Source organism: Erpetoichthys calabaricus, chromosome 11 (genome assembly GCF_900747795.2).
Source record: "Erpetoichthys calabaricus chromosome 11, fErpCal1.3, whole genome shotgun sequence".
NCBI lineage: Eukaryota > Metazoa > Chordata > Cladistia > Polypteriformes > Polypteridae > Erpetoichthys > Erpetoichthys calabaricus.
Genome location: NC_041404.2, coordinates 87,578,951 through 87,593,592, shown reverse-complemented (window position 1 = coordinate 87,593,592; position 14,642 = coordinate 87,578,951). Strand labels below are relative to the sequence as shown.

Below are 14,642 nucleotides of genomic sequence, written 5' to 3'. Positions count from 1 at the left end.
AACAGTAATCCCCTGATGAAGAGAATTCATTCCTCTAAATATGTCAGCATTTTGGGTATTGAATAATTTTGTTAAGAACACTGCAATATCCCAGACTACTAAGTGCAGAGAAAAACAACTAAAGTTTCCATCAGTTTTCATGTTCCAGTTCGAATTTCTGCTTTAAATGTATGAAATGGGCTTTGGAACACCATTGTGATCATCAATTTACTTCCCAGAGGTCACTTTAAGTTTTCTTAATGGATAACATACTGTGACTATGGTATCCCATCTCTCTTAAGACTTCTCCTAATTAAATCTCCTTTTCCCAAATCCTGCGATAAAATAATCCAGAGTGCCTTGTCTGCAGTTACCCACATCTCGAAATATCTGGTCAAGTCAACTAGTTATCTGTAGTTTTCTGCTGTTGTATTACCAAGAAAATTGTGGCACATACTTTCAAATACCTCCCACACTTTTTTTTTCTCAACTATGTACGGCTTGGATTTGAACTTTATGTCCTTAAAAAACTTCCAAGACTGAGGAGCAATAAAGACACCTTCTTTCATTTTTACTTCACTAATGTGAGGAAACTTCTGCCTGATGTATTTGAATTCTTCCTCATCACTATTCACTCCCTTCACAAATGTTTTGATCAACCCCAGCTTTATGTGAAGTGGGGGCAAAAATATTTTCTCACTATTTATTGTCATTCTTCTGGTCAATAAAAGGGCATCTTTTTAATCTTCTGAATATAAACCTTTTCAGCGATTTTGCAGGAATAAGAAGAAAAAAATAATTGCTGATTGAGGATAAAAACGTCTGCGGTGGGTTGGCACCCTGCCCAGGATTGTTTCCTGCCTTGTGCCCTGTGTTGGCTGGGATTGGCTCCAGCAGACCCCCGTGACCCTGTGTTCGGATTCAGCGGGTTGGAAAATGGATGGATGGATGGAATATATACATATATATATATATATATATATATATATATATATATATTCTTATTCTTATTCCTGCAAAATCGCTGAAAGGGTTTTTATTCAGAAGGTTAAAAAGATGCCCTTTTATTGACCAGAAGAATGACAATAAATAGTGAGAAAATATTTTTGCCCCCACTTCACATAAAGCTGGAGTTGATCAAAACCTTTGTGAAGGGAGTGAATAGTGATGAGGAAGAATTCAAATACATCAGGCAGAAGTTTCCTCACATTAGTGAAGTAAAAATGAAAGAAGGTATCTTTATTGGACCTCAGTCTTGGAAGTTTTTTAAGGACATAAAGTTCAAATCCAAGCCATGCATAGTTGAGAAAAAAAAAGTGTGGGAGGTGTGGGAGGTATTTGAGTAACCACAAGCGTTACCTGGTAGGTAACCACCCATACAATCAGATTGTGACACAGACTACGGATGCCGTGAATGTAATTACCCCGATCTACATGCTGTCAAATAAACGAACCACACGCCATGGCGCAACGTTAGGGGCTTCGCCTCTGGCGCTGACGTCCGAGGTTCGATTCCCGAGAGGGAGTGCAGTAGAGTGTGTACGCCTGATGAGCCCAGAATTAGGGCGAAACACGTGTCGCGTACTCTTTGCATTATTTGACAGTAAACTATTTCAACCATTCTATGATCTGCTTCTCACAACTGAGGGCACCGTGGCGGATGTTAGCAGACTTGCTGGCCAACCACAAGCGTTACCTGGTAGGTAACCACCCATAGAATCAGATTGTGACACAGACTACGGATGCCGTGAATGTAATTACCCCGATCTACATGCTGTCAAATAAACGAACCACACGCCGTGGTGCAACGTTAGGGGCTTTGCCTCTGGTGCTGACGTCCGAGGTTCGATTCCCGAGAGGGAGTGCAGTAGAGTGTGTACGCCTGATGAGCCCAGAATTTGGGCGAAACACGTGTCACGTACTCTTTGCATTATTTGACAGTAAACTATTTCAACCATATATATATATATATATATATATATATATATATATATATATATATATTGTCACACACGTGCGCATGGGAGGCAGCTAAAGGGCTTGAGTGACGGCAGTTCTGAGAGATGCCGGGAGGTGGCAGAGTGCACTGACTCTTTTTCTTTCTTGCCTGCAGACCATTCCCAGGAGATTCCACCTGACTCTCCTGACATCATTTCCGGGACCGAGCCAATGGAAGGAGTCCTTACTGGCTCCGGCTCCTCTGACGTCACATCCGGGCCCGAACCAATGGAGAATGAACACATCCCTGATCCTTATGACCTCACTTCCTGTCTCCCCCTTTAAAACCCTGCCCTTTGTCCTTATTCCTCAGTCTGATCTTGGACTCGATTGTATGCACTTCAGTGCTACCATTTGACCACTACAACTTTGCAGCCAAGGACTTGAGATTATATGGGTGGCTGCCCCAAACCTTTTTCTGTCTCAGACTCGTTTTGTGACAATATATATATATATATATAAATCAGCATTTTCAAATCTGTGTTTATCATGGAATTCAATATCACACAAAAATGATTTCTGGTATGGAAATTCCATAATTCAGAAATTGATTCAACATGCCTTAATCTATAAAGTGTAAACTTTTTTTGAGCAGAGGAATTTTAGTGCAGACCAGTGTGAGTGCACTGTAAAGATTTTTATACATTTCTTAACAGTTGACATCCAATTTCCATGCTAAGATAATATTAACCACTTTTACTCATGAAATATAGAAAAAGATAACAAGGTAACAACTCTCCAGTACTGAAGCACCTACCATACATTCCTTAACAATAAACATTTTATCAAGATGATGAAGACATCTTCAGGCATTTGTAGCCAAAATAATGATAAGTGTTTCCTTATTTTGTCAGTCACCCTGTATTAGATGATACCATAATCATCTTCAGTGTTCAATTAAATGCCTCTGTTTTAAATGGGGTGCAATACGGTAGTATACTGTATATTTTTACTTTTGGGGAAAATAATCACCAGTTTGTTAAAAAAGGGTAAATAATGGTTTGTTTATATGTGACACAGTCATAGCCTATTAGATTTTAAAAAGCACTTTTCAGTGATTAGTGGCAGGCAACAACTCAACATCAGACTAAATACATCACTAACTTGCACCTCTTGTACATTCTCTGTACATCATATCTATGTGTATGCATGTGGTGTACTCTACACATTGAGAAACAAAAATATTGTGGACTTTAATTCTTTGGGTACAGTTTCCCTAAAATGTCTTGGTGTTACACACCCTATCCTAGCTACTGCTGCACTGTTAGCAATAAAAATATTTTACTTAAGGTCTACAAGTTTTCAAGACACAGACACAGAAAAAAACAATTCTATACAACACTATTGGTCAAATTAGTGCAACCAGAACTAATCATTAACTTACCTTGTAACTTCCGACGATGGAACCGTGGTGATCCCAGCAGATTATTCTTGAAGGAGTTGAGTCTACTTCGCCAGTGTGCTGATCCACTGCCTGCCATGCCAGGGCTGGAAGGGGGTGTAACAGACCCTGCACTGCAGCTGCTGCCACTTCCGCTGCTCCCCTCCCCTCGAGAGGGGGGACCATGTACTGGTGTGCCCAGGGGAGTGGGCAAGGGACTGCCACGGGGTGAGGGCTGAGGGGTGACCTGCGGAAGAGGAGGGGGCACACTTTTGGAGGCAGGTTTAGAGGTGGAGGAGGATGGGAAAAAGAAGAAAAAGCGGGTGGTAGGATTGGAGGCTGGGGGAAAAGGGGAAGGGGAGGCAGATGAGGCAGTAGAGGCTGGAGAAGGGGAAGTAGGTGAGGGTGAATCGTGGAGAGGAAGGGATTTGATGGGGTGAAGGCTAGGTTTCTCTGCGAGGCTGCTTTTGGCTGGTAGGGTTTGAGTTTTGGGATCAGGTGCTCTCTGGGCCGCTGCTCCCCTGGCGCCTCGATGTGCAGTGGATGTCGGCGGCCTGGAATCCTTCGATTGAGTGGCCACATCAGATGGGCTGAATGTGAAAACAGGGCTCTGGAGAAATAGACAGGTTGCATGGGAATGGGATGAGATGGTGTGGCCATGTGTACAATGGATGGGAAGTCATGAGGACTGGATGCTGGATTTTAAAACAGCAGTTTTCATTATAAAACAGAACATTTCTTTTATATGTCTCTGAAAACCATACTTGAGATTGTAGTAAATTTATGCTTCTGGTGTCATCAATATAAAATCAATTTTGTATTTGATTTAATGATAAATTTTATAAACATATATTTTGCTTTAATTATGAAGCTGTTTTAGTTATGATTTAAACTTTTTGAAAGCAAGCATGAGGTCTGTGAGAGACAAAACATCTTCAAACATGTAAAGCAGGTTGAGTGTAAATTTCAGGTCTCTTCACACCCACACATACTGTAATAATACCAAATAACATAACTAAACATTCCATTACTTAATACAGTAATAATAGAGGAAGTCATGGTAAATGTCTGTGACTATTTTTCCTATTATCTACCTTTTTCTTGGTGTCTAAGGGTTGTAAATGGCAGTAGTACCATTTTGAGAATCTTTCCTGCTCATGGAAAAAGGACTTAGAGTAGATGGCTGACATTGATATAGCCAGGTTTCAGCATCAGACCTCTTACATTCTACATGGAAACTAGGCTACACTGTATTACAATGTACAATGTCCAAGGAGGGAGTTTGTATCCAGTTTGAATAGGTAAGAAACAATCCAATTTATTTTTTTGCAGTTTATCATGAGATTTATTCCTCTTGGAATCTGTTCATTTACTCTATTTTGTTCACAAGTGGCCTTTTATATATGTTCATGTAAACAAACATGCAACATGTATGTTTAATATTAGTTTTTTTCCTCTCTTCTGTTTTTAGACCATCTTTATTAAATGCTTATATACTTTATGTATATATACATCACCACTTTTTGCACCTATACCAATATTATTAATAGGAAATTTATATTACTAATTTATTAAAAACTGGCAAAATACATCCATTTTATGACCTTGCTTTTTTATGACAGAGCTCTGAGAAGACATAACGTACCCTGACAGTAATGGGCAAAAGCCAGGAGTCTACAAAGGATTCCAGCCTGTTCCAGGACACATTAATTCTAAGCTAATTTAACTTGAATGCCTTTCAGATATAATAGGCAACCAAAGCACCCAGAGAAAACTCATGCAAACATGAGGATATATGTCACAAACAGTGACATTTATTTATCCACCACCATACATCACGGACATTCAACCATCCATCCATCCATTATCCAACCCATTATATCCTAACACAGGATCACGGGAGCACAGGGCGCAAGGCAGGAACAAACCCCAGACAGGGCGCCAGCCCACCGCACGGCACACATACCCACACACCAAGCACACACTAGGGATAATTTAGGATCGCCAATGCACCTAACCTGTATGTCTTTGGACTGTGGGGGGAAACTGGAGCACCCAGAGGAAACCCATGCAGACACGGGGTGAACATGCAAACTCCACGCAGGGAGGACCAGGGAAGCGAACCCAGGTCTCCTTACTGAGAGCGAGGCAACAGCGCTACCATATACATACATATAGTGTAAATATTTCTACAGGCACACAGTATAGAGTTTTGGAGCTATTCTGTAAAGTGTTTAAATAGAATTATATTTAGCATATTTCAAGTAATTATATTTTAAAATGTAAACAACATTTTCTGACATTATAAATATAAAATTTTTTACAAATAACTGAACTGAATACCATGTGAAATGCTTATTGCAGCTCCATACGACTGGTAATTGAACTCTGTCTCATCATTGTTTCTGTGGAGTTTACACATTTTGTCTATGTCTGGCTGGGTTTCTATACAGTTAGGTCCATAAATATTTGGACAGAGACAACTTTTTTTCTAATTTTGGTTCTGTACATTACCACAATGAATTTTAAATGAAACAACTCAGATGCAGTTGAAGTGCAGACTTTCAGCTTTAATTCAGTGGGGTGAACAAAACGATTGCATAAAAATGTGAGGCAACTAAAGCATTTTTTAACACAATCCCTTCATTTCAGGGGCTCAAAAGTAATTGGACAATGACTCAAAGGCTATTTGATGGGCAGGTGTGGGCAAGTCCGTCGTTATGTCATTATCAATTAAGCAGATAAAAGGCCTGGAGTTGATTTGAGGTGTGGTGCTTGCATGTGGAAGATTTTGCTGTGAACAGACAACATGTGGTCAAAGGAGCTCTCCATGCAGGTGAAAGAAGCCATCCTTAAGCTGCGAAAACAGAAAAAACCCATTCGAGAAATTGCTACAATATTACGAGTGGCAAAATCTACAGTTTGGTACAACCTGAGAAAGAAAGCAAGCACTGGTGAACTCAGCAACGCAAAAAGACCTGGACGTCCATGGAAGGTAACAGTGGTGGATGATCGCAGAATCATTTCCATGGTGAAGAGAAACCCCTTCACAACAGCCAACCAAGTGAACAACACTCTCCAGGGGGTAGGCGTATCGGTATCCAAGTCTACCATAAAGAGAAGACTGCATGAAAGTAAATACAGAGGGTGCACTGCAAGGTGCAAGCCACTCATAAGCCTCAAGAATAGAAAGGCGAGATTGGACTTTGCTAAAGAACATCTAAAAAAGCCAGAACAGTTCTGGAAAAACATTCTTTGGACACATGAAACCAAGATCAACCTCTACTAGAATGATGGCAACAAAAAAGTATGGAGAAGGCGTGGAACAGCTCATTATCCAAAGCATACCACGTCAGTGTGATGGCATTGGGACACTAGTGTTTATTGATGATGTGACACAGGACAGAAGTAGCCGAATGAATTCTGAGGTGTTCAGAGACATACTGTCTGCTCAAATCCAGCTAAATGCAGTCAAATTGATTGGGTGGCGTTTCATGATACAGATGGACAATGACCCAAAACATACAGCCAAAGCAACCTAGGAGTTTATTAAAGTAAAGAAGTGGAAAATTCTTGAATGACCAAGTCAGTCACCTGATCCTAACCCAATTGAGCATGCATTTCACTTGTTGAAGACTAAACTTCAGATAGAAAGGCCCACAAACAAACAGCAACTGAAAGCCGCTGCAGTAAAGGCCTGGCAGAGCATTAAAAAGGAGGAAACCCAGCATCTGGTGATGTCCATGAGTTCAAGACTTCAGGCTGTTATTGCCAGCAACGGTTTTCAACCAAGTATTAGAAATGAACATTTTATTTCCAGTTATTTAATTTGCCCACTTTTTTTTGAGCCCCTGAAATGAAGGGATTGTGTTAAAAAATGCTTTAGTTGCCTCACATTTTTATGCAATCGTTTTGTTCACCCCACTGAATTAAAGCTGAAAGTCTGTACTTCAACTGCATCTGAGTTGTTTCATTTGAAATTCATTGTGGTAATGTACAGAACCAAAATTAGAAAAAAGTTGTCTCTGTCCAAATATTTATGGACCTAACTGTATAATACTCTGATGCCCCTGTAATATTTTGAAGATGTGAGTGACAGATTAACTGATGACTTTAATTGGACTTGTAGGATGGAACATGATATGTACATGACTGTTTTGCAATGGAGTCGCTAAACATCCAAGTCTGGTTTCCTCACTGTGGTTGATGTTGCCTTGATAGATAGATAGATAGATAGATAGATAGATAGATAGATAGATAGATAGATAGATAGATAGATAGATAGATAGATAGATAGATAGATACTTTATTAATCCCAAGGAGAAATTCATACAACCTGGACTCCTACAATTCTGAACTGGATTAAAATTGATGGATTAATAAATTAATACCCTCTTTACACTGCTGCCCCATCACAAGGCAAACAGAGCTTCTTTAGATAGTTTGTATTCTTAAACATTGAGCCTCCATAATTGGCCCTTGTCATTCAAATTGTGAAGTTCCGAGGTACTGTATGTTTAGTGGCTAAGACTGTAAATCACAAGGCTGCTAGTTCAATCTCTGCCACTTTGTCTTACATTAAACATATCTTTTAAAATTACAGTCTTCCAAATATAAAGATTTGCATTCTTCCACACAGAAAGTTATACAATTAATAGTCCTGTTATTATTTGTTAGTAACTTTGGAAAAAGCATTAATTTAACAAATGAATGCTAAAATGTGGCTCAGTACTTCCATTTTATTTCTTGAATCTAGCCATAAAGAATAGTCAATTTCAAATATGAAAATGTTCTTCAATGTATTCTGTAATGTACCCTGTAGTATTACCAAGTAAAAATAAATTCAATCTTGCATACTCAGAGAAGGAATTTCTTCAGCTAAATCCTCAGGAAACTCAAAGATTAAAGGTTAAAAAATGTTTTGAAAAAGTATGGATGAATGCATATTTATATTTAATCTGTGAAGTTATATTAAAAGAGAATATTTTTTATTTATCAGAAGCATATGTTGAACAAGGCATTTTCTAGGAGGACGTTTTAAAAATCATACGAGATGTGCACTAGCGATCAAAATTAGAGAACAAATTATATTTCTGTAATTTACAATGTCACTGCTCATTTGAATTGAATGTTATTGAAACATGAATAGAAGAGACTTATAATTATCCCACAAAATAAAAGAGTTAATCAATATCATTGAAGAGGGTCAGCAATCAAAATTAGAGAACGAGTTTTACTTAATAACAGCTGGCAATGACTTGAAATACCAAGCAACACCAACTTAGTCAACATTGATAGGCATTGTGTAAGATGTTGAACTGTTCTAGGGTAACTGAAATGCTGCAATGTCAGGTTGTTCAGATGGAGGCTGATGGGATGATGTTTTCAGCAATTGGAAGAGAAGTTGGTCGTTCTAATAGCGTAATTTCTTAAATATCGAAGCTGTACAAAGAAACAAAATCATCTAAGTACAGAAAAAAGGCTGGTCATCCACATAAGACAAGCAAATTAGAAAACAGGATTATTTAGAGCCTCTCTGAGGGTGATCAGATCAAAACCACAGATGGAATTGCTCACCAATTCAGTGCTGAACACTGCAAGAATTTGTCTTGACATACAGTGTCTCATTGTCTGAGAGAACTGGGACTGAAGTCCCACTCTACAGTGACCAAGCCTCTGATCAGCAAAAAAAAAAAAAAAATCTAGACTACCCTTTGCTGAGAAGCAAAGCTGTGTGGACTGACTGAGGAGAACTGCTCCAAAATTAAATTCAGTGACGAAAGCTTTTAATTTAGATGGTTCAAATGGGAAACATTATGTTCCCAGTTGAATTGGGAAAAGGCTGAACCCAAAGTGTGTGAAGAAGTCCAGTAAAGTTTGGAGTAGGAAGCATCGTGGTGTAGGGGATGTTCTCTGCAGCAGGAGTTATGCCTCTCATACAGCTACATGTCAAGGTGAATGCTAATGTGTATCAGAACCTCCTCCAGCAATATGTGGTCCCATCTCTGCAGTCATCACCCAATCAGCTAGACATTTTTATGCATGACAATGCTCTCTCTCATACTGCAAAATGGATGAAGCAGTTCTTAAAAGCGGAGAATACCGAAGGGGTGAAGTGATAAGCCCAGAGTCCTGACCAGAACTCAATTGGGAATCTCTGGAAGATAACTGGTGACAAAATTATGGCAAAGAAACCAGCTACAGTTACTGAATTTCAGAAGAACCTGGAAGATAAGTGGAACAAAGTCAGGCCAAAGCAGTATAAGAAATTGGTCACGTCCTGTGGGCACAAATGTGCCAATGTCATTGAAAGCAAAGAACTCTATACTTCCTACTATATTTTGAAAGCTGTAATCGTCGAAAAGCGTTGACAAAATTCATTTGCAGGCTTCTTTTGCAATATAGTTGTAACAGTTCTCTAATTGTGATCACTGTAGTTTTTTATTGAATCACTTTTTTCCATTGGCTATTTTTTAAAACATTCAGCTACTACCACTTTAAATTTTGAGCAATGACTGTCACCAATATTTGAAAGAAACAATTTTTCATAAATTGTTCTCTAAATTTGAACTCCAATGTATACATTCAGTTCAAAATATTAATCAATCCATTGTAAATCAATTTAATTTGTAGTCTGTTACTGGGAAAATCCTGCAGTTATTCATTTTTATAAGGGACAGACTTTTTAAATCACCTTATTTAAACATGGTACCTTCATTTGCTCATAAAAATAAGTATCATTATCACTCTACACTGTTTAACTCCTAAAATGTTGAAATAATGAAATAAGGATTCTATTTTTAAAAAAACTAGGAGGCTTTGCCCCCTGCTCACTTCGCTCACCAACCCCCATGTTTGGTTTTCCAGATATACACTTTTAAGATTTTTTTTTTCTTTGAATTGTTGCTATTTCATTAGTTTCACTTTTATTTCAGAACTTCTGTAAAAACAATATTTAGAATCGCTAGAAGTCCCAACATGCTGAATCTTTTAAATGAGGTCTGTGAGACATGTGTTTAATGACTTTGTACCACAATTCAGGATAGGTTTCTCTGTTTGGAATTTCAGCAAAGACAAAACGATCTACATCATCAGCAGTTAATAATTTTTTTTGCAAAGTAACCAATAAATGCATGCGAGGTAAACCCCGTTTTTGAAATTCTCTGACCTAAACTTCAAAGCCTTACAATATTTACATACTTCAGATATATCACCTATGTCCATATATTCAATCTCGATTTGCCTTTTCGTTATTTCTCCAAGTAATAATTTGTCTTTATTTGTGCTAATACGATGTTTACTTTCTTTGTTTCGACACTTTAGTTTTCTTCTGCTTTCATATTCTGTATCTTGCTCTGCATGTGTTTCGTGCCTATGTTTTTTTTAGTCTTTTGAATTCCACTGTTTTAATTATCTCTAGCCTGCTCTGCATGTGTTTGTCCCCCTTTATGACATTTTACTTTGTTTTCTACTCTTTGTCTTCTATTTCTGACCTTGCTTTATCCTGCTATTTTTTCAATTACACCTGGTCCGTGATGATTATTTTCCCTTTTTTTGAGTAAGAATTTCCTTTTGTTTGTGCTAATGCAATCTTTACTATCTTTTTTTGATACTGTTGCGACCTCCGCGTCTGGCTCGAAAAGAGAAGAAGTCAAAAAAAAAAAACCAGACAGACATAGTAAAGTCTCACAAAAGTTTTACTTGAACAATCAAGAAAAAGAACGCTGACTTCGTAACCCCAAACACAACCTTCTAGCACCCTACCCCCTCCTCCCGTCCCAGGACCCCCTCCCCCTTACCGCATCAATCAATACCCTGCTGTCAGTCTTCCGTGCTGTACTCCGCCCTCCCTCAATCAAACCTAACAGTAACTCCAAAAAAAAAAAAGGCTTCAACCTGGAAGGGACGCTACAATACTTTCGAATTTTCCTGCTTTCATATTCTTTACCTTTCTTTGCATGTGTATCGCGCCATTGTTTTTTTTGAGCCTTTCAAATTCCACTGCTTTCATAATCTCTAACCTGCTCTGCATGTGTATAGCGCCAACGTTTTTGAACGTCTTTATGAAGTTATACTTTGTCTTTTAATTCTGAGCCCGATTGGACATGCTTTTTTTTCAATTCCACTTGTTCCAGACTGATTATTACTTTCCTTATTTTCTGAATTTGCACCTAGATTATTCTTTTTCTTTTTTTGCATTTTTTTCTCTCCAATGCTTTTGAGTCTCTTTTCTCCACGCTGCTCTTTCTTCTTCGCTTCGTCGTCGACATTTCATCTATAACATATTGTCCTTATATGCTTTATATGCGCTGAGAGCCCTGGATCTGTGTGTGCTCAAAGCCTTGACACAACTGAGTGTTTTGCTGCCTGTGGTCTTATTTGATATTGGTTGTAAGTAGGGCGTGTCTTGCAAGAATCTCATGTTCTACGTCCCCGTGAGACGGTCCTAGGTCAATCTCTTGGCTCAAAGTCTGATGTTTAAGGTCCCCGCGGGACGAAAGAGATTGGCCACGGAGCGTCTCGCGGGTCTTTCAAGTGTCTTCTTAGTCATTCTCTCCCAGGATTTTATTTTATAATAGAGGAGGCTCAAGCCTGTTGGGGCCTGTGGCCACCACCAGGGGGCGCCCTGAGCCTCAAGGAGCCATGGAAACATTCACTTCCGCCACACCCGGGAAGATGGAAGAAGAGCCTTCCAGGGACGCCCGGAGTGCTTCCGGGTGCAACAGCAGCACTTCCGCCACACCAGGAAGTGCTGCCGGAAGAACATCATCGAGCCCCTGAAGCACGTCCTGGTGAACATAAAAGGGGCCGCCTTCCTACAGTCAGGGAGCTAGAGTCAGGAGTGGGAGCAGGACGAAGCTCCCGTGGAGAGAGCAAAAGGCAGCCCACGGACAGTGTGAGGAAGGCCCATATTAGGGGTGATTGGTGCTGGGAGCACTGTGTGCTGTGCGGGATTGTTGATAATAAAACGTGTGCATTTTATAAAGATGTGGTCTCAGTCTGGTGGTGTCTGGGCATTCCTCACAAGAGATATATTCCAGGTGTACTTTCAAAATCCTTCTGGTGAAATTCTTATAGTTACTGTTTTTATTCATTTTGTATTGTAATGTTTTGCTTTTATATCTGTTAAGTGTTTTGTAATCTTATTAACTCCCGTGGCACACCTTGTAAAAGTATATGCTGTCACTGGTACAATTAAAAATAAAAATTGATTGAAATGCACAAACTTTTTTCAATTAATACAATTCTTCTTTCTTCAGGTTTTTTTTTTTTGGTATTTGGTACATTTTATTAATTCCCAATGGGAAATTGTCTTTTTGCAAGACCTTAGGAAGTCAGAGGATAGGATCAGGCACTGGACAGAGCCCCAGAAGCAATTTTAAAGTTAAGGGCCTTGCTCAAGGGCCCAACAGAGGAGGATCCTTTCTGACAGTAATGAAATTTGAACTTTGAATTCAGTATGTTATACGTTTTGCCGCAGTAATTTTTTCCACAACATATTGAACAGACCATGTAGAGAATCTAATCTAAAACAAACGGTTTTGACACAAGTCAGTTCACAGTGACCAACCAGCTTTTCTGTTGAATGCAGTTACTGCTGTGTGTTTAGTCATGCTGTTTGTGTGAGTGCATGCTTTACTTCCTGTTACTATAAAATAAACTGCACACTATTCACTATAAGGATTACTGTAGATTTCTTCCTACAGCTAGTACTACAACATGTTTAAGGAAGAAGTATAACCAGTTAAATTTAAGAAACCTCAAAAAGATACAGAGGCCATCAAACAGAGACAAAGCAGAACTAAAAACAAATCAGCATTTTTTCATCTTCTAATCTATAGGTCAAGCTAATGTTATTCACAAATATTATATAAACAACTATATTCTTTATGGTAACAATTGCGTAAAATAAAGATCAATTCAGAACAGAATGAATGCTAATGCTATAAAATTAAAAATGAAAAGCTACAAGGCAGAGTCCATCCATCCATCCATTATCCAACCCGCTATATCCTAACTACAGGGTCACGGGGGTCTGCTGGAGCCAATCCCAGCTAACACAGGATGCAAGGCAGGAAACAAACCACAGGCAGGGCGCCAGCTCACCGCAGACAAGGCAGAGTAAATGTTACAAGCAGATGGCAGAAACTTAATGGCTAATAGCTTCTTAGGTCTATACCACTGACTTGGATATGAGTTACATATACTTGTTAAACATCAATCAATCAATCAATCAATCAATCAATCAATCAATCAATCATTCAGTCTGTCTTTCTGGATTTGTAAAGGAATTACATGTGATGATTTTAAGTGAAAGGTGCAAATTCATGAAGTATAAATTTCTGATTAAATATATTAACACAACATTGCATATGCTAATGTTTTGTCAGCACGATAATTTATAATCTCCTTTAGATGTTAACGTCTGTCTCTCTTTCATCTCTGATAAATACATTGGAATAGTCTTTTAAACTGCATCTTACATTATAAACTTTATTTGGCTAATTCAGCCTTCTTATAGACACAATGTATGAAATCACAGATGGATGTAACACTAGGACATACTGTGGCCTATGCTCTTTGCATATAAAAGTACTTTAATAGAAATAATTTACAAGAGGGGCATTTTAGAAGTGGGACATTATAATGGCACAGTAAATAGTTAATACTGCCGTGACACAGCTTTAGGGTACTGGCTTTAATAGCACTTTTGTGAAGTTTGCATGGTTTCCTTATGTCTACAGGGGGTTTCCTCCAGGTAATTGCATTTTCTTTCCCTATCCCAAAATGCACATATTTTATTAACACGCATCTTAAAACTGGTCCCAGTGTGAGAGCAGGTGAGTGTACTCTATGATGGCTTGTGCCCTGTTCACATTTGTTTACAACCTTTTGTTCAGTGCTACCAAGAATGGCTCTAGTCCTTTGAATATGATTTAGCAGGTTTGAGAATGTATGTAAAACTATTGTAAAACCACTAATTTCCATTGCAAAATCCATCCACCTGAAAGTATTGTGTCACACATCAATGAATGTTTATTTTGCAATTGTTTTAAATTATATTTTATTGTAAAAAATATACAGTATGTATATTTTTATTTGACAAATAAACAAGGCAAAGAAAATTTAAGCTGATATAAGAAATTGTACATATCGAGAATTTCTCCCAGGGCTGTGTATTAAGTTTTGAAAGTGCAAAGGAAATTGCAATTCAGACTAAAATCACTTTGATGGGAACCTGTCATGGAAAATGCTGGAACCCATTTCTTAGATAATCTACATA

General features: G+C 38.5%; 1 protein-coding gene across 8 annotated transcripts in view; it reads right to left on the bottom strand.

Moving 5' to 3' along the window:
• LOC114660688 (serine/threonine-protein kinase BRSK2-like) overlaps window positions 1-14,642 on the bottom strand; it is a 221,142-nt gene that overhangs the window by 42,329 nt on the left and 164,171 nt on the right. For 5 of the 8 annotated variants that reach the window (XM_051933874.1, XM_051933875.1, XM_051933876.1 and 2 more), the window contains exon 14: window positions 3,362-3,968. In XM_051933874.1, the coding sequence (XP_051789834.1) occupies window positions 3,362-3,968 (607 nt within the window). The remainder of the gene's footprint in view (window positions 1-3,361; window positions 3,969-14,642) is intronic. The other 3 variants (XM_051933878.1, XM_051933879.1, XM_028813546.2) reach the window with 1 other exon arrangement.